At 53.8% G+C, this 19,496-nt stretch overlaps 1 protein-coding gene across 6 annotated transcripts in view; it reads right to left on the bottom strand.

Annotated features, from left to right (window-relative positions):
* The window catches only part of Arhgap22 (Rho GTPase activating protein 22), a 156,549-nt gene continuing 137,053 nt past the window's right edge, over positions 1-19,496 (bottom strand). For 5 of the 6 annotated variants that reach the window (XM_052190149.1, XM_052190151.1, XM_052190150.1 and 2 more), the window contains 6 exons: positions 12,850-13,057; positions 8,896-9,028; positions 8,123-8,196; positions 5,675-5,796; positions 2,723-3,611; positions 1-576 (listed from right to left, as the gene is read on the bottom strand). In XM_052190149.1, the coding sequence (XP_052046109.1) occupies positions 348-576; positions 2,723-3,611; positions 5,675-5,796; positions 8,123-8,196; positions 8,896-9,028; positions 12,850-13,057 (1,655 nt within the window). In that variant the 3' untranslated portion in view covers positions 1-347. Of the gene's footprint in view, positions 577-2,722; positions 3,612-5,674; positions 5,797-8,122; positions 8,197-8,895; positions 9,029-12,849; positions 13,058-19,496 lie in introns of those variants that run through there. The other variant, XM_052190155.1, reaches the window with a different exon arrangement.

Raw genomic sequence — 19,496 nt, 5'->3', positions numbered from 1 at the left:
TGACAAACACCATGCTTTCAGAGCACGTTTAATAAAGTTCTTGGTGGTGGCCCGGCTCCCAAGGTGCCATCCTTTTGGGTGGCCATTGGGGACTCCTCCTGGATGAGAGGCTAATACCGACGACCCTGGCACCATCCCCTCTGACACATGCTGGGACCCGTGTGTTTGTAGAAGTGTCCAGTTCCTGCCTGGACTATGGGATCCTGACAGTCCCCTTCCTGGTGTCAGGCTCCTTCGCTATGTGGCACTTGGAGGCGGATGGCCCTGCTGGTGGCCTCCTCTGCAGCCTGTGGCCAACCCTGCAGGGAAAGTGAGCAGACATAGACAGACATGCGCCCCTGCCGCTATCACTCGGGGGCTCTGGCCCCCTTGGTCCCGGCAGTCAAGCTTCCCAGGGTGGCGAAGAACTCCTCCATCTCTTTCTGCAGCAGCTGGTTCCTGCGCTCCGCGTCCTCACGCGCTCGCTCCGAGTTCCGCAGCTTGATCTCCAGCATGGCATACTTCTTCTTCTCCTGGTCCAGCTCCTCTTCCAGCCGAGACATCTGCTTCCGCAGGTCAGCACTGCCCTCCTCGATGCTTAAAGGTCAAGAAGAGGGGTTTTCAGACTCCAGCTACCGGGAATTCACAGCAGGGATGGACCTGGGTCTCACCAAGGCAGGAAGGTGGCGAGGGGGTTGTAGGGAGGGATGTCACAGCCTTGCTCAGGGCTGCGAGCCACTGGGGGCTCCCCATAAGGAAGCTTCCTTGGGTTTGTGACCCAGAAAGGCCACCAACAGGATTCCTGCCCAGCACTGGGACTAGCAGTGCCCCTGAGCCCTCGCTAGATGCTGCCTCATGTCACTCCACTCCTGTCAACTGCCCTGGTGAGGGAATCACCTTGCACTAACTAGCAAGAGCGGCAGAGATCCCTGACCCCTGTTTTTATACTCTTACCCACATCTCCTGCTGCTTTCTAGACAGTGCTCTGGCAAGAGCATAAACCCACCAGGAATACCCGTCTGGCCTTTATGTCCTCCTTGGGGTCAACACCCGTGATTGCTCTGCAAGTGCAGCCTTCACATCAGTCTGGGCTCCAGAGCATTGACAAGAGAGGACACTGGGCCTGGCATCCTCTGAAATCTCTTCACTCCTTAGAGCACTGCAGTCACCACAGGGGGAACAAGGTGCCTGCAGCAGCAAACTTATCTGTGGGCGGGTGTCTGCCTTCAGACACTGGGCACAATGCCTAAAGAAAGGTCACCTCCCTCCACCCTAGCAATGAGCACGCTGAGGAAGGGGACCTCATGGAGGGTGCGCTGAGGTCTGCCCTGCCTCTCTTCTGCCCCCAGCCCTTTGCTATCCTCTCCTGGCTTGAGCCTCCCCCCTCTGTCCATACTATGCAGAATGACTTTGTCCCTTCTCTTGATGCTAAGCACTCCCAGTAAGCTCCTGGCCGGGTCATGGGCATGTCCACCTGAACAGTCCAGCATGGAGCTCCTGCGAGCTTCCTCAAGCCATGCTCTACCCCGCCCAGTTCTCTCCAGCGAGCACCTGCTTCTTCCCCTACAGTGCTGAGACTTTCATGCCAGACGAGCTCTTCTCAGCTCACCAGCGAGCAAGGCCCACCCTTCAGAACATGCTCCAAACTCTGCCTCTCCTGCCTCCACTGTTGCCCCCGTGGCCCACACCACCCCATGAGCCTGGACTCTTGTTGCTTCCTAATTGGTTCCTACTGAACCTCCAGGAAGCTTTCCAGAGAGCCAAAGCCCTTGAGACACTCCATCACTCCATCACTGAGAGTTCCTCCACACTTTCTGTCCCCTAGAAAAGACCAAGCAGTACCCAGTCAGAAGCCCCTGCCGTACTACCCTGCTCAAGGCTAGCAGAGCTCGGAGGCTTGCTCCCCCACCCACGCACCCCTCCCCACCCCCCAGGCCTTCTTATCCTCCCCAGGGCTCCTGTCCTGTATCCACTTCCCAGCACGTCGCATTTCTGATGAACCTTGTGTCCAGTCGCATCCTGGTACCCCCAGATACCAGTCAGGCACAGAATTCTGGTGAGTTTGGGACACAGCTCTGTCCCCAGCATCTAGCACAGCATCTATCTGTATTTCACAAACAAAGGATCCTCTTAGGGAGACACTGGAAGGGCAGAGGCTGTGTTACAGGAGTTGGAACGGGTGAGCTTCATGTCTGCTGATAGAGCATATGCCCAGAAGCCCGCTGGATGGGACACGGTACCATGGTCCCTTCCTTCCTGTGCTGGGGACCATCCTCATACAAACTCTCCTTCCACGCGTTAAGTGGGTCAGGGTCCTTCACTGTGCCTCTCCATCCTTCTCGAGGAGGCCCTATGTAGGTAAGGACGGCTATAACTAGGCTTACTATAGGGACCCGGGATAGGCTGGTTTGCACACTGGACAGCCCTCTCTCTCTGTGGCCATGCTCAGTGATGCATTCAAGGCTCTGTTCTTACCCACTGCATCCAGAGAGCCACCTGGCTCCTGGCTCCTGGCTCCTGTTCGTTAAAGAAACTGACATTCTCCCTTGAGGAAGCCTGCCAGCTGATGGGTCCACCCACTCCAGATCCTGAATAGGCTAGTGCCATTTTCCAAGGAAGGCAGCATGGGAGCTGGCTGCTCCGAGCTCCACCCCTTGCAGCCTTCTGAGCCCCGCCCCTTGCAGCCTTCTAAACCCCGCCCCTCGCAGCTTTCCGCGCAGCCAGCATAAGCGTGGACCTTTACCTTTTCAGGCTCCTCTTGTACTCAGTCCTCTGGTGACACAGCTCTGCCCTGAGCTCGGCCACCTGGCCCTGGAGAGCCCGGCAGCGGCGAACATGGGCCTGTGTGGGGCTGCCTGGGTCATTGGGCTCACTGCTGCCACTACCCACACATGCCTCATCCAGGCTGTGGCCCAGGTCCGGGGACTGGTGGCCCTCACTGCTGCTGGGGAGAGGAGAGGGCTCGAGAGCCCACTCAGTGTGTAAGGAGCTGCAGACAGAAGAGTTGCTGGCCCGGCAGGCTGTGCAGCTGCTGACAGAGGCCTCTCGGGAAGATGAGGCTACAGACCACGCCGTGCTGGCCACACTGGCAGTGCTAGAAAAGTGGCTGGATGGTGGCACATTGTCATAGGTGGAGAGTCTCTGTGCTGAGCCTGTATCCTTAAGCCGGTCCCCTGAGGAGGCCCGACGGTGGCTGCGAAGAGAGGATAGCCCATTTATGAGCCAGTTCCCACCGGAGGAGATGATGGGTACCTCTAAGGATGAGCTGACTCCTTTTGGGCTCTCCGACCGGGACCCCTGATGCCGAAAAGAAGACTTCCAGCCAGGCAAAGTATGCATCCTCTTCCCGGGGCTGGTGGCTGCCGGACCAGTTTGGCTGCCAAGGCGCGGTGGCGGTGAAGTCCTAGAGAGCACTGCTGCAGCCGGCCCATCCAGAGATGAAGTCCTGTGTGTGGGCAAGCCAGGGCTGCCAGGCTCGCCCTGGTGGTCTCCAGTGACGTCTTCAGAACCCCACTCTACTGTGCCCTGGGCAGTACCACGTGGTGAAGCAGATTCTTCAAGGGAGGTTGCAGCAAAGAGCTGTGCGTGTTTTCGGATGAGGACAGTCATCAGATGCTGAACCAGAGACGTGCCTGTGATAAAGAAGGGAGAGGTGGCAATACCCACGCCTCTTACACACTCAGGGCTAACTACAGCTCAGGCACAGGATGCCTGTTCCTGCAGGGCACCTCACCTGTGTCTGAGTGGGACACATTACACCAGCCAGTACCAAGCAGAGACAGGACTGTGCCCACATGGGCATGGGGAAAGCATAGAGCTCTGTTCACCCTAGGAGGAGGTAAGTGCCAGGCGCACATGAGGCTCATTAAGGCCACAGGTTGATGGGTGGCAGGATGCAAGTGGAAACCAGAAGCCAGTAAGTCAGAGCCCGTCCACCACACACAACTCTGGAACAGAGTTTACACACACACACACACACACACACACACACACACACATCCTTTTTAAAAATTACTTGTTGGGGGGCTCAGCGGTTAAGAACATTTGGTGTTCTTGCAGAGGACCTGGGCTCAATTCCCAGCACTCAAACGGGAACTCACAACCATCCACAACTCTAGTTCCAGGGGATCCAATGCCCTGCCCTCACCTGACCTCAGCAGACACCAGGGATGCACATGATACACGGACACACATGCAGACAAAGCACCGATACACATGTAAAAGTGAAAACTTTTAAAAGATTTATGTATATGAGTGTTCTATCTGCATGTGCACTTGCGTGACAGAAGAGGGCACAGATCCCACTATAGACATTTGTGAGCCGCCATGTGGTTGCTGGGGATTGAACTCAGGACCTCTGCGAGAACAGACAATGTTTTTAATCACTGAGCCATCTCTCTAGCCCCAAAATAAATTTTTTAAGAAAGTATTTACATGAGTATTTGGCCGGCATGTATTTATGTGCACCACATGTGTGTCTAGTGCCTGTGGAGGTTACAAGAGAAAGTCAGACCCCCTGGAACCAGAGTTACAAATCGTGAGTTGCCACGCGGGTACTGGGAACCAAACTTGGGTCATTTGCAAGAGCAAATACTTCCATGGCTCTAGCCCCTATAAATATGTGTGGATTTCTATATATATGTAAACGTGTGCACAGTGTTGCCCACCCATCCCTCCACCATCCCTGAGATGCAGTGCTCTAAATCTAGGAGCTCAGTGTGCACCAGCAGCAAGGACGGGGAGATGGGAAGGTCTACAGTGTCTATTCTGCAGGCTCGTTCTCTCCAACGCCTGCAGCCAAACACCAGAGTAGGGAAGTTCACCATAGATGAGGAAGGCCATGTCCTGGGTGGACTCCCCACGGGATGCTAGTGATCCGAGAGGAAGTACAGAAGGTATTTCTCAGCCAGAAAACCGGGCCCTTCCAGAGTAGGCTGTGAGACTGCTGCTGGTGTCCAACTTGGGGCCCATGTCCTCAGTCCTAAACCAGGTTCTCAGAAATGTTCCCACCAGCTAGATGTGACCATCCTGTGTGGACAGCGTGATGCCTGCACTGGCTCTGGTGGGGACAGTCTTCCCAAGAACTTGTGCATTCTTGTTTTCACTCCGGCCTCTACACTGTGTAGGCCTGGCTGGCAGGTCCCTGGTGACTAATCTCACCTCACTTAGCCTTCGTTTCATCCTCTGGGACTCAAGGGCAATCAATGATCACAGCTGGGCTGGTGTGAGGACAGCACGGGAGGCTGCTGTGACCCTTTCTCTCCTCCTCCTCTCCCGAGACCTCGCCTCGTGGTCCAGGCTACCCTCAAATTCCTGAGCTTCAGCCATTCTCCACCTTATCCTCACCATGTTGCTTTTCAAAAACATCACTGCATTATTAACTTATTGCAAAAGAGAAATTCCCTGGTGCGTCACGGGTCTGTCATCCAGGAGCCTAGGACAATCCCTTGCCTGTGACAGTAAAGCAGAAAACGGTCCCTGTGGCCCCAGGACAAGGACCTCTGCTGCCCAGCTGGCCTGTCACCTAACCACTGGCCATCTTAATGTTTTCCATAGATCAGCTGCTACCAAGCACAAAGGGAGGCATGGAGGGGAGGAGGTCCTGTCCCTGAAGTTGGACACTTCTTGATCCTCCGGCCTGGTTGTGAGCCCCAGGTCCCCAGCTTTGGACACTGCTGAGCCACCTCCGCTTTACCTTCCATGATAGTTACTGGATCCTCTATCTGTGGCCGAAGGATATTAGGGCCAAAGACAGTCGCCAAGTTCTGGACACTCATCTTGTTGACATCTGAGTGGGCCTGCACTTCATCCAGAAACCTGCAGAAGAGAGAGAAGCAGCAATTGGTGAAGCAACGGATTCTCTTTTTTTTTGTTGTTTTTTGTTTTTTGTTTTTTTTTTGTTTTTTGTTTTGGTTTTTTTTTTTTTTTTCGAGGCAGGGTTTCTCTGTATAGCCCTGGCTGTCCTGGAACTTTGTAGACCAGGCTGACCTCGAACTCAGAAATCTGCCTGCCTCTGCCTCCCAGAGTACTGGGATTACAGGCGTGCACCACCACTGCCCGGTGAAGCAACGATTCTAAACTCCAGTCTGCTGTGGGCTCCAAGCCCTGCCTGGCCACACCCACCAAGCCTACTTCAGCTACTCAGTTGGACACCACCTGGCCACCCACCACACCAACATGCCTAGCCACGCCTCTCAGATATACCCACCATGCCATACAAATGATGCCCACTCCGGCCAGCTGGCAGACACTCACATACTACATGCTGTGTCCATCCATCAGACCACACCTCTGCTTCCACGCCCCCACCTCATTTGTCACCGCCATGAACAGCTGAAACCCAGAGATATCCACACAAAGCCCACCCCATCCCTACCCGTTCAGCTACACTATCCCCAACCACCCATCCGGCCTATACCTTCATATATGCATTCCCTCTAACCACACCCTCCACCCCAGCCCCACTGCATGGCCCCATCTTTGTGCCCTCAGGCCCCATCCCACCCCCCCTTTCAGCCAGGCCTCCCAGGTGTTCCATAGTTGCTGGGTATGGTCAGCTGTATGCACCTGTATCTGATCACGACAGACCATCCCCTGAGATCTAAGGATATCATGAGAAACAAAAGCCAAGGGGCACAGTTTGGGTATCCTGGGTGCAGAAGACAAATGCCCCAAAAGCTGAGATCCCCCACCTGGCAATGGGTGAATGTCATCCCTGCCACACCAACTCAAGTGTCGTCTGTGTGACATGACAGTACGTCATTAAGGCAGACGGGAGAAAAATGCCCCTCGGGGCTAGGCTCCCTGGAGGTCCCTGGCAGTGTGCCCACCTCTGGCCTAAGAAAGGGCCTCGGATGTTCTCCAAGGATATTGCGCTTCCTGGGTTATGGGTTCTGAACTGTGTCTTTCTTCTTCCTATTCTTAATTCTTTATACAGCACGATCCCAGCCTACAAGCTTGTTAATTGATAAAGGAGAACTTGGTATTCTGGTGGAAAGAAAAGAGGATGTGGTGATTACGCCTACTGCTTCCAGTCCTGAACTCAATGAACTCTCTGTTGAACTTTAGTGAAACAAAGTCTTGGAATGTTTTCAACAGGGTTCGTCTTTATCACTAGCCTTAGCAAAGGTAATGCACAAAGAACAGAGACATTAGGGAATGTTATGATTAGTTTGTAGCAGGAAGAATACAGTATGAAGAAGTATAGGACTACTGATGAGCTATTGCTTTATGCAGGTACTTATGATAAGATGGATAAAAGCATTGAAGGGTAGAAGGTCCTATAATATTCTTTAGATTATAGACATAGATTAGCTTGAGTCAGGCCACCTTGGTGTTTGCTGTCCAGGGCAGTATAGAGGGCTCTTGTAATGAATATGTGCTCATTCTTAAAGCATTTTGACTTTTGATGGCAGAAGAAGGCTTGTGGCATACAAATTGGTCTGAAGGCCCAGGTTCTCCTATTGATTATTAAACCACAAGTTAGACTCGAACACTATGTGTCTAAGGTTCATGACCTAAGATTGCTTTTGAACACGGTTCACAGAGTAAGAGTTCCTGTGGGCATCATGTCATGTCTACTTGCTGTTCTAATTAAGATGGAAATGTACCTTCTTTAGCAATTGTTTGAGTGTTTCTAGAGGTGTGCCAACCTCGATCTGTTCCTCAATATACTATAAATATGCTTGACTAAAAAAGTAAAGTTGCAGCAGATTCAAACTGCTCTCTGGTATGTCTGTCTGTCATTACCTCGCCACACCTGTGCCTTCCTGAATACCAAAGCCCTGGTTTTCCCTCGGTCGTGACTCCCCCGGCTGGGTCAGTCTGTGGCACATCCCCAAAGCTCCTACCAGCACCCAGAATGAGGGTACCTGATCAATGGGTATATACCTTATTAAGGGGTGTATTGTATACCTTCGGGGAAGGACAGTGAGAGGTACCCAGGAGGGCAGTTGCTTCTAGAGTCACTCATTGACTACCCGCTGCATCTCTGTGTTTTCCCACATTCCTGCCATCCCAACACTTGGTGAGGCAGAGCTGAGACAGCAAATGGCCCTTCTATACAGCTTTGCTCCCCAGGGGTGGAGGAAGGAGCAGAGAGGCAGAGCAGGCCCGAACAGCCCCACTCCAACAGACCACTTACTTGCAGATGTATCTGAGCAGGTTGTAGTTGGCCTGAGGAAGGTTGCTCACTTGTTTAGCCAACTCCACAGTCCCCTTGTGAAGAAAGGAGAAAACAGCATTTCAGACACCAGCAGTAAGGCCTCCTCTGAAGTGAAGACTATGCCACAGAAGGGAGGTGTGGCCAGTCCCAGATGACCTCCCCCAGGCCTCCAAAGTGTGACTGTGACCTCTTCAGGAGACTGATTTTCTCTCTGGGAGCTGGGGTGAGGGGTGAGCCTCTGCAAGGCCACAGAGGAATGTGTCGGCTCACTTATCGGGGCACAAATATTTGCCAGATAACAGCCCTCATCCCCCCTACGCAGTCACAGAGAAGGCAAACAGTCTTTTCTGCCCCAGCAGCTCAAAGCTACAGATGGCCAGGAGGGCGGAGTGAAAGGCAGGGGGCTGATCCTCCCTCCCCTCCCGTCCTGTCCTGGGAGCTGTCTTAGGAAACAGGTAACAGGGCTTCTTGGTGGCTATGCAGACTTGGAAACCTGCGCCTATGGGAGACGATGGCAGAACAGAAGCACCCACTGTGAGCAGGCCAGAACTGGGCAGCCTGGGTAGAGAGAGATCTATGTTCCACCCCCACTTCTACTTCTGTGAGAAATTTCTGAGGAAAATGAGAGGGCTACACAGACTGCACAGCATTTGAGGATTCCCCTCTCCCCAACACAGCAACCTTCCGGTCAGGACCCACTTGCCCGATGCCCGGCAGCCTACCCCCCAGGATGTGTCCCGAGAGGCACTGACCTCCCCCTCGTCCTTGGTGAGCAGCTGGGCGCAGCTGAGGAAGTCCTCATACCTGGCGAAAGGGATGACGGGCTCTGGGAGCTCCCGAAGGTAGAGCTTCAGCAGGGAGGCCACTGTGTGCACATCTGTGGTGCTGGGATGAAAAGGGAGACACGGGTGAGAAGACGACCCCCGCAGCTGCAAGGCTAACACACAGGCTCCACTGCACATGCCCCGGACAGTCCTGGGCACAGGTTGAGGTGTGTGCGTACAGCTGGGCTCCTCGGGAACCTGCTTTAGCTGCCCCTGGTCAAGGTCAGGCCCAGGCTGCTCCCAAGCACAGGAGGTGGGGCCCCTGAGGGGAGTGTGACTGAGCTACCAGAAGCTCCAGCTTAGGTTAGCTCATCAACCCCACACCACTGGCTCAGAATCTAGCTAGTGTCTAGTCCAACATACGGAGTGAAGGAAAAACGTTCTTTTGTGATCACAGCGTGGGGCTTGGAGACCTTCTTTACACCCTGTGTGGGAGGGACCTGGGAGATGTTCTACTCTGTAAGCCACAGGGCAAAGCTGCTCCACTCACAACAGTTGCTCTGGGTGGGAGGAATCACTTAGGACCTGGATCAGCCCACACGAAGCTCTCAGGCAAAGCCAACCTTCACCTGAGCTTGCTTAGCTCATGGCTGACGTGGGCAATCTACGTCAGAGGGATGCCATCAGGGCTGACCTTCCTGCAGAGAGCGGGCATCTAGCACTGACTGGAAGATGAGAGGCCAGGCCCTTGCCTCTGGATGTCCACAACAGGACTTAGTCTCTACTACTGGCTCAAAGATGCCACGGCTGAAGTGTGTGTGTGTATGTATGTATGTACGTATGTGTATGTGTGTTGGTTGAAGTGTGCATGTACTAGTGTGTGTGTGTGTGTGTGTGTGGTGTGTGTGTTAGGGAAGAGGGGTTCAGGGGTATCCCGGCTCAGGCTCACCCTCTCATGTCCTGTCAGTCTGGGCTCTGGCCACTTCTGGCTGGCTCCTCCTGGGTCCCAGGAGACTTTCCCAGCCCCTGGCTGCTAGCTCCAGCTTCAATCTCCTCATAGGAGGCACTGGGAGAAGACGGGCCGGGAACCAGCAGACCTTAGCTCTGCCATATACACCCAAGATTCACGCATGTGGGACTCTTCCCTGACCGCCCCTCTCTAGCCAAGCATGCCCCTGCCCACTCACTGCCCACCACCTTCTCCTGAGCCACTTTCTCCATCCACATTGGGACGCTGAGGCTGCTGCTGCCTCAGGGAGACAGGAAGTGGGGCTGGTTAAGTGGGAGCTCCCCCGACTCCAGTCCCCAGACCTTCCTGCCCGCATCCCTGCTCTAAGCTCGCTCCCTCACCTTATCCTTCACCCACAGAGACCGCGGTGCTCAGCTGTACCCTTGGACCATGTTCCCTCACATTCTGGCTCTCCATGGGCTCGCTCTCCAGCTCTCCGTCCCCACTCACTGCTGGTCTTTTCTCAAACACTTCACTCCTATGTCCCCAAATTCCCTTCTAACACCACTGTGAACCTACCCCACCCCCTCTCACTAGCATAGAAGAGAGCATTCCAAGACGATGCGGGGCGGGGGCAGTGGCATCAGCCTGGGTATCTAGCTCATCGTGTATGCTATACTGTGCCCTCCCCCTCCCCCAGCCTTGAGCAGGCTGAATAGTCCTTAAGTGTTTGCCACAGTTGGTCTTCAGCTTGGCTGCACCTGCAGTTTCCTACAGGAGTTGACCGCCTGCTGAGCTTGCTTTGCAACACAATCCAACTGAAACAAAGGATGGATCTGTGGTTTTTCCCCATATAAACTACAGAGCTGAAAACTTAACTTGGCTTCATCTCTCAGCCACCCATGCTTTTTCATTTCCAGCCCCCCTTTCAGGTAGACCCAGTTCACCCATGACTGATGGACAGCTACACTATTTGCAGCGGGTAGGCTAAGGCCAGGCCACAGAAGGCCCAGTGCGTCAGCAGACCTGCTCTGGGCAGTCAGCTGTCTGCACTGCCTTTGCTCCATCTTCAGCTTCCCATCATCTCTCCATCTCCAAAGACACCTTCTTGCCCATGCCAACAGCAGCATTCATCCAGAACGAATGCCCCGCCTTCTGTTTCCAGTCCTGGAGGACACACACACACACACACACACACACACACACTGGGGGCTGAGAGAATGTTACTATGGAGAAAGAGTAACTGGATGAAAAGGGAGTTTTGTGGTAAAGGAAGGCCAAGGACAAAAGCAGTACCTGTGCGGGCTACCTGACAAAGGGCTGGGGACTGGGGAGAGGGGACTGCAGTACGAGGCAGAGTAAGTCTGGGAGAGGGAGTAAGCCCATCATGCAAGCCCAGTTGGTTGGTGGAAGGACTCTCTGTGACAGAGTTGTAGGGAGCAGAGCTCTGGTGCCCACAGTGAGCAGGTGGGTAGGGAGCAGAGCCTGCTGGCCTCTGAGTAGGGGACAGGGAAACACTAAGGCACCCCTATGAGTGAGAAGAGGGGAGCAGAGCCCTGGAGTCCACTCTGAACAGGTGCAGAACAGCAGCAGAGCCCTGGAGACTCTGTGAGTTGGGAGGCACAGCTGCTATGGGAATAACAGAAGTGGGGAGAGAACGGTCTCAGAAGCCTAGAGGTTTCCGAACAGAGGCAAGTCAGAGCCCTGTGGTGGAGAGGCAGGAGACACCTCCCAGGGAGGGGGGACTGTTAAAACCCCAGGAAGGGACGTGCCATGATGGAGGGGTGGCCAGGAGCCACGGCCTTGAAGAAGGGCCTTATCACACTGCCAAAGCAGAGATGTAGGTCTATGGACCTGAACTCAGGGACAGGAGCCAATCTGAGCCCAGGTGGCACCATGCATTAAAACAGGAGGCATGACAAGACAATGACACTACAGGGGGTTAGGCCAGAAGGACTGGTACCTTGCCAGGAGACCCCAATATAGTGGTGACGTGATTCTGGCATCCTTCCATTAGTATCTGACCTACGGCAATGTATCTGACCCTGGGACCTTTCTAAAAGCCATTGTCCCCAGGCCCTACAAGGCAGCTTTTGTTTGAGGCAGTCTCTAACCTTGATGCCTACAGAAGAGATGTGGACATGAAGAATGATGCACAAGTTCCCACAAGCTGTGGATGGAGCCTCACAAGGAGCCAGGTAAAGGGACTTCCTCCCTGAGGAGCCATGGTCAGCCCTGAACTCCACATCTAATGAGAGAGCTGGACCACTCCAGGTGCACGGGGAGGTCCAGGGCCGAGATGTGCAAACACTGCAGAGCCTGTCTCCTGGCCTACATCTGAGGCAAGATGTCACAAGAGGCAGGAGCTTTATGGATGTCTGGTTTGGCTTGATGGCTTGATATAAGAACTATACAAAACTTCTGCAACGAGACAGTCCACATAACCCCATGGAGAGACAAGCCCTGTTCCCCCATTCTCAGACCCTGGGCAGTGGATAGTGTTGGCTTCCCCTAGCCATGGGAAAGTCTCAGTGTATGAATACAGATCCAGAGCAGACAGAAGTGACTGTCTCCCCAGAATCTGACTGAGATGGAACTCAGTTGCTCTGCCATCTTGCCATTTCGGAAGTTTGGGCTGGGTCAGTGGGGGAGGCAGAGCTAAGAGGCACGCTGCAGTAAGCGTGGAATCCTAGATGCCGCTGTGCCTGGTAGCTAGTTAAAGCCTTCATCCCTCCACCCGGGTCAAGGAAGCCCAGTGGAAACCACCAGGTGGCTGGCCTTGTTGGTGGCAGACACCCTCAAGAAGTTCAGGGACCAGCTTGACTCTGTGCCCCACTATCCCACACTCTGGGCAGACGGGCTAAACGTGCGTGAGTCACACAGGCAGCCAACACAGCAGGCCCTGCTCAGAGATGCTGGTGTCAGGGAGGAACCTAATGGAGTCTTAGTAAGTGGTTCCACCTATACTGCCCCCCCCCACCCCCAGAGCTCACCTGTCAAACAGTGGCTTCTCCCCACAGTCGAAGGAATCCTGCAGGTCCCTCACCAGGTTGGCCTGGCCGGGCATACGGAAGAGCCCCTCTTCACTGAGTCCTCGCTCCCGGATGAAGTCCACACACTGCTCCACCAGCAGAGGTGCCAGCCGGGGACCAAACTTCCGCTCATGGTGCACCGTGTCCTCCAGCCGCTGCCCAAAGATCCCTGGACATAGAAAGGGATTCTTCATAACCCCTGGCACTCAGCGCCATGGTGGGTGAAGAGTGGCTGGGAGAATGGAAATCCAAGAATGTTGTGTGTGCACTAAAGGAGGCTCGCCCCAAGGAAGCGGAGTGGACACCAGCAGGGCACAGCCAGCTGGCGGGTCAGAGCTGTGAGGGCAGCAGTAGGTGTGGCCCATAGACCTTGTCCAAGCCAGGAGAAAGGGGCCCTTAGGGAGCATGTGCTTGTATTGTATTGATGGATGAACTCACTCCAGATGGGAAACTAGGCCATGCCCAAGCACAGGAAGATGAGCATATGCCTCGTGGGTCGGCCCACTGGGCACTGTTGCAGAAGGGAGGGGTCAGAAGACACAGCTTCTAGGAGAAGACAGATGGCACACTGCTGTGACAAACACCATCCCTCTCAACACCATCCCTCACAACGACGGAATGAGCACTGAGGACCTAGCTCAGCTTAGCTCAGGTCTGTGAACTGCCAGACATGGTGGCACACGTGCAATGCCAGTGCTTGTGCTCCCATGGTGGGATGGGAAGGTGAAGATGGGAGGGTCCCTGAAAACTTACTGGCCAGCTGGCCTGGCATATGCAGCAGTGAGCAAGAGACTCTGTCCCCAAGGACAGACACCCCAGGTTGTCTTCTATCCTCATGTGTGCACTAACACATACACACACACATACACACACATACATACACCAGAGATGGAGAGAGACAGAGACAGACAGAGAGAGGGAGGGAGGGAAAAAGGAAGAGAGGGAGAAGGAGGAAGAGGAAGAAGAGGAGGAGGAGAAGCAGCTCTATGCACTGTTCAAGGCAGAGGAATGAAGCACTGTGCACCACTAGCAGGAACAGGAAATGGTGCAGCTGAGACAGACACACAGTGTGGAGGAACTTTAAGGAACTGAGAACTGACTGATGGCAAACAATCCCAGCTCTGGGTAGACACAGTTAAAGAACTGAACGTGGGGGGCATGAAGGAGGTGTGTGTGCACATACAGAGCAGCTTTACCAACAGCAATGAAAGATGGGTGGGGTGGGGGGTGGAGGGGGGACCATCTACAGTCCATCCATACCCACAAGGCACTACACCTGCACAGCGAGATGCGCTACTGCCTCACAATGTCAGGAAATACTGACCGAGGCTACAACACGGAAGAATCCAGAAGACACGATGCAAAGTAAGACATTCACAAAGGAACAAGAGTTGTGTGACTGCACTGGTGAGACATTGCTACTTTGTCACACACAGACAGGAAGTGGAACGGTGGCTGCTGGGGGCTGGGAGGGAGGTGGACATTCAGAGGCACAGCTTCAAAGCTGAAGGATGGTTACAGCACCACATGAACAAGGGTTAAGAAGGCTGAAGCAGACGGTAGATTCTGTGAAAATCCTTAGGAACAAAACCCATAACCGTGAGCAAAATAAATGAGCCCCCAAGTACACACTGTGTATCTTCTTTCATGTGAAGCTACAAACAAGTCAAAGTGGTGGTGACACTGAGCCAGGACTTAGCTCTTAGTGGGTCTGTGACCAGAGGTGCCTCAGGGTTCCAGCATCCCTGTATCTGAACCTGACACACCATCCCAGTCACACACACTATAATAAAGCAAGACCACCGAACAGTGCCCGAATGATTCGTACACTTTCCAATGTGCATACCTCGAAAACATTCCAGAGGAAAACAAAAAACAAAAAGCATCAGAAAGAAAAGAATGCAAACATCTAATCAGGACCAGAGTGGAAGGAGAGAAGGCAGAGGGGTTCCCAGCTAAGAACACGGGTAATCTGATACACGGCGAGACTGGGAATTTCCTGATAGCCCAGGCAAAGAGCGTAAGGTGCCAAGATCTGTAAAGCTCTCTGCCCAGAGGGTCAGCAGCTGGAGAAACTCTCACTGCCTTAAGCCACAGGGCCGTGGGTCTCATCGTTCCTAACCCTGAGACCCTTTAATACAATCAGTTCCTCCAATCACAAAATTATTTTCGTTGCTACTTCATAACTGTAATGTTCTACTGTTATGAAGCATAATATAATATTTGATATGCAGGATGTCTGATATTTGACCCCTGAGAAAGGGTCGTTCAGCCCCCCTGAGACCTACAGGTTGAGAACCCAGCACTGCTCTAGGAGGTCTGGGCTCTGTGTAGTGTTATTCACATCCTCACTGCGCAGACTTCCCCCAAGGGATGTCCCTCGAGGAATGACAGGAGCACCACGCTGGAGCACGTTGTGTTAAGGGTTGTCGTTTTGTGGGAACTAGGGTCATAAGACAGCCAAGTGGGGAGTTCAACCACCTCCCGGGCTCACCCCCTGCTCCAGGCGGCTTAAAAACAAGACAGACACATCAATCCCCCAGCTGAATGTGGCTCCGTGATAAAGACTTTGCCCAGAACGTGTGAGGTCCTGGGTTCCCTTCCAAGCACTACAAAGAACTAAAAAGACTAAAAAGACATTGCAAATGCTATTCCTTAATCTGCATGGTTTGGAAATTAAGCATATCGATCAGGAAAGAAAGCCTCCCTGGCTCCACCATGCCCTTTCTGGGAAAGTCCTCAGGGCACATCAGGTAGATACCATCAGTGCCTTAAGAAAAGGTAAATGTGCTTGCATGAGCCAGGTGCACGCACGCACTGGGCTTTTGTTTGTACACATAATCACGTGAGCAAGTCAGCTTGTGTGTGCCCGTGGCAGGGACCTAGTCCAGTCCATTCAGTGTGGCTCCGGGGACAGCAAACATGCCGGCTTTTCTGCCGCCACTGCCCACATTGGATTGGAGGCGGAGGAAGCAGCGGCAGGCCCCGTGGACATCTGGGTCATGGCAGAGAAAGCAATACCAGACAAGAGGGAAGCCTGCCTCTTCTGGGACTTGGCAAGTTTAGTCCCCTAACCCAGGGGGAAGGCACAGGGCCTGGAGCCCAGGGACAAGCTGGCTACTTGGGCAGCTCAAAGCAGGCCAGACTCAGGAGGCCTCGAGTCACCTTTGCTAGTGGCCTAGCCTTTGGGGTTAGAGCTAGCTGGGCTCAGGGCACAGGTTCGGCTACTTTACTCTCACTCAGAACTCAGTCGCCCACACTCAGGGCCCCAAACACATGAGTTTACTTTCTGTCATGTTGGAAACATTTTTAAAATTTGCTTTTTTTCCCTCCGTCTGTCTCTATTTTGAGGTGCACATGCCAGCCAAGCTTCCTAGAACTGAACGACACCCCGGATCTTGAGTTTCTCTTGAAATAACCCACGCTTACAATAGTGACAGGCCTAAGTTCCTGCAAGGCAAGAATGGTAGAGCACTCTGTAGCTGTTGTCTCTTTGACAGAACTCCCTGTCAATCCCCTGCAGTCCGCAGAATTCCTTACTGCCCCCTACCCCACCTAAGCTGCTTCAGGCTTTGGGGCAGTTATTTGCCCCTTCTGCTTTAAGTCTGTGAGTGAAGACTTCCCCCAAATAACACCAGAGTCTGTGTTATAAGTGAGGAATGGGACCTGACTCACAGAAAGAAGCCATGGGAAGGTGTGTCTGTTGTAACCAGGAGCAGCATCACTTCAAATGAGCAGGCATAGAACATACAGAGGAAATGGCCACAAACAAAGTGTTCCCCAGAGGGGCACAGGCTAGCTTGGCATGGCCCTGCCTCCTCCGATCCACTCATAGAGACCTTCCATTCAGTGAGACTCAGTCCTCAACTGTCTCCAGTCAGCTTTCATACACACACACACACACACACACACACACACACGGTGGGGGCAGGGCCTTCTCTGTCCACCACACCTCCACCCCAGGAGGTCACAGCAATGGGAAGGCATCGCTTTCTTTGGGGCAAAGGAGGAAGAGTGAATGTATAGGACAAACCCCATGCAGTGTTCTCTCCTGTCCCAAGTCACTCAGCCCCTGGCCTCAGCTCCCAGTGACGGAAGGCCACCATCAGGAAGACAGGAGACTCATAACTCCATGATTCCAACCAGCTTCCTTCTTGCACCCTATGCTCAGGATACCTGCCATCTATCTCTTACTATGTGATTGTGCCTAGCCCTGGTCTAAGAACAGAAGGTCCCCTAGCCCCAGGGGAGGCTAACCCAGATCCTCAGTGAAACTGCAGACAACACTATCCCCTAAGTAGGCCACGATCTAAGAGTATAGATGGAGGGTTTCCGCCCCAGATGTATAAACCGAACACAGGACTGTTCCAAGGCGCGGGTGGGGGACGGTGTTTACTGTGTATGTAAGGAAGAGCAGGGCCAGGGGTGAAGGAGGAGCCCAGAGCAGGAGGAGAGAGCGCGGACTGAGCTTGGCCGGAAAACTGGGCAGGACCATGAGAGGAGGGGGAGAGGGCGAGAGCGAGAGAGGAAGAAAAAAAGAGTGTGGGCAAAGAAGACCAAGAAAGCCTGGTAAGAGAGGAAGACAAAAGGCACACCTGAAAAGCGGGTGGTAGGGACTGAGACGCTGCGGAAGGGAAGCCTGGAGCTGGAGAAGTGGAGAGAGGCCTGAGAAGGAGCAGGACGCCAGCCCAGCGCGGGCTGTTCTGGAGCACCAGTGCTACCCGGGAGCCTGGAGGCCGCGTGTCCGCTGCTGTTCTACTAGGCACCTCTGAGAGCCACTTGTCCCAGTTTCTTTCGGATCCAAACTAAGTAGTTGGCAAAACAGAGCAATTTTAACAATGCACTGGAACAACAGCCATGTGGATGCCCCGCCCCTCATATCCCGCCCCTTTCTGTACTGGAACATTTTTACTTAGAGGAAGCGACTACTCCAATCGCCAGTGCTACTCCTGTGCTTGGGGACATTGTCAAATGAAGTAAAGGTTGTGTGAACACCAGCACTATCGCACGATGACAACTGATCTGACAGGTGGCTGACATGCACAGGACAGACACCCCAAAACGATGATCCACACCATACAGACAGGGTAGAGTGGGAGGGTTCAAGATTCATCATGATCCACGATCTAAAACTTAGGAACTCTTTGTTTCTGGAATTTTCCACTTAGTATTTTCCAGGCAGCAGGTGGTCACTGGAAACTGGAAACATAGAAAGTAAATCTGTGGCTTTGTGGGTGCTACGGCGCAGAACAGCCTCAGAGCGCCCCCCGGGTTGCCCCAACGGAGTCTTCACTGTACTAACCAGGTCGGGAGACGAGCTCTGCCCTGGTGGCCCTCACCAGCCCATAGGCACAAAACCTAGACAAGCCCGCCGGTTCACACAGCACCCAGTCTTGACGGGTCTGGCCTGTGACAGCCCCTCAACTCCACCTTCCAGTGAAGCCTTCTGAGCACGCTCACTGTCCCCAAACAAGGCAGCAATCCAGCAGAGGGAAAGCCACAAAGTCCTGGCTCTTCAGAACAGAAGAGGTTTTGAGAAGGTGGCGACACAGTAAACATGTTAAGTATGAGGTAAGGAATTGTGGGGAGGAAGGGGGGGCTAGTGGAGTAGCTCTGATGGAGGAGACCGGGCGTCCAAGGGTGGGATGAAGGAGAGGAGACAAAGGGTCGCATGAGCACTGACCCCAGACACCGTGAGGTAGGGGCACAAGCAGGCCAGTAGTGAGACCACAGAGATACAGGCTCGGGCACACATTTGGCTGAAACAGTGGACTACAAGCTCTCCATCTTCAGAGTGAAATCTTCTTCACAGACTGCCCTGAGGCCCAAGGTGGACCCACACTCCCAGGGAATCCCCTCCTTGACTGGACTTAGGAAAGGAAAACCCCAGACCTCATTCCAGCTCAGCCTTCTGAGTCCTCCGTGCTAGCTGCCCCTGCTGTAGACAGGCTGTGTTCAGGCCTCAGGCGGCCTCCATTTCCAGAGGCTCTGCCCATTGCTGTCTTTGCCACAGTCCCTAATAGGCTCTGTGAACTCCCAAAGCTCTCCTGGCAAGTCTCAGAGAGGAGCTGTGCCAAGAACCGGTTCTGGTAGGCTTGTCATGTAGCTGGAAACTCAGCCAGTGTGTGGTTTCTTGAGGGCCTGGCCTATACTCGTCACCCAAGGACCTGCTCTGCCAACTGAGAGGAAGCTGGCAGAGGTGCCTTTCCTCGGATGAACCTGCAGCCACGCTTCTGCCTTGACAGCTGCTCGCTCTAACCTGGCCTCCATGCCTCCAGTGAGCACCTCTCAGGAATCCAGGCAGGAGAGGAAGCCATAGATCCTGCCACTGCTCAGAGATCGTTCTAGAAGACCCTGGAAGCAGCCCTCAGCCTTCCTGCCAGGTCCTGGAGCTATGTCCACGGATGAAGGTTAACATGGGGCACCTAGTGGTTTTCTCCTGACCCTCAAGGGAAGCCCTGGAGCAAGTGGGGGTTGGTTCTGCTATAGCAAGAATGGGAGGCCACCGGGATTCCCTCCTGGATCTGGTCCCAGAGCTGAGGCAGCAGATGGGTTTAGCCACTATCTGTCTGCCTCTGGCTCTCCCAGTGGAGAGGAGGCCACAGCCA

This window comes from Apodemus sylvaticus, chromosome 8, assembly GCF_947179515.1.
Source record: "Apodemus sylvaticus chromosome 8, mApoSyl1.1, whole genome shotgun sequence".
Classification (NCBI taxonomy): Eukaryota; Metazoa; Chordata; class Mammalia; order Rodentia; family Muridae; genus Apodemus; species Apodemus sylvaticus.
This window is presented reverse-complemented; position numbering and strand designations above follow the sequence as displayed.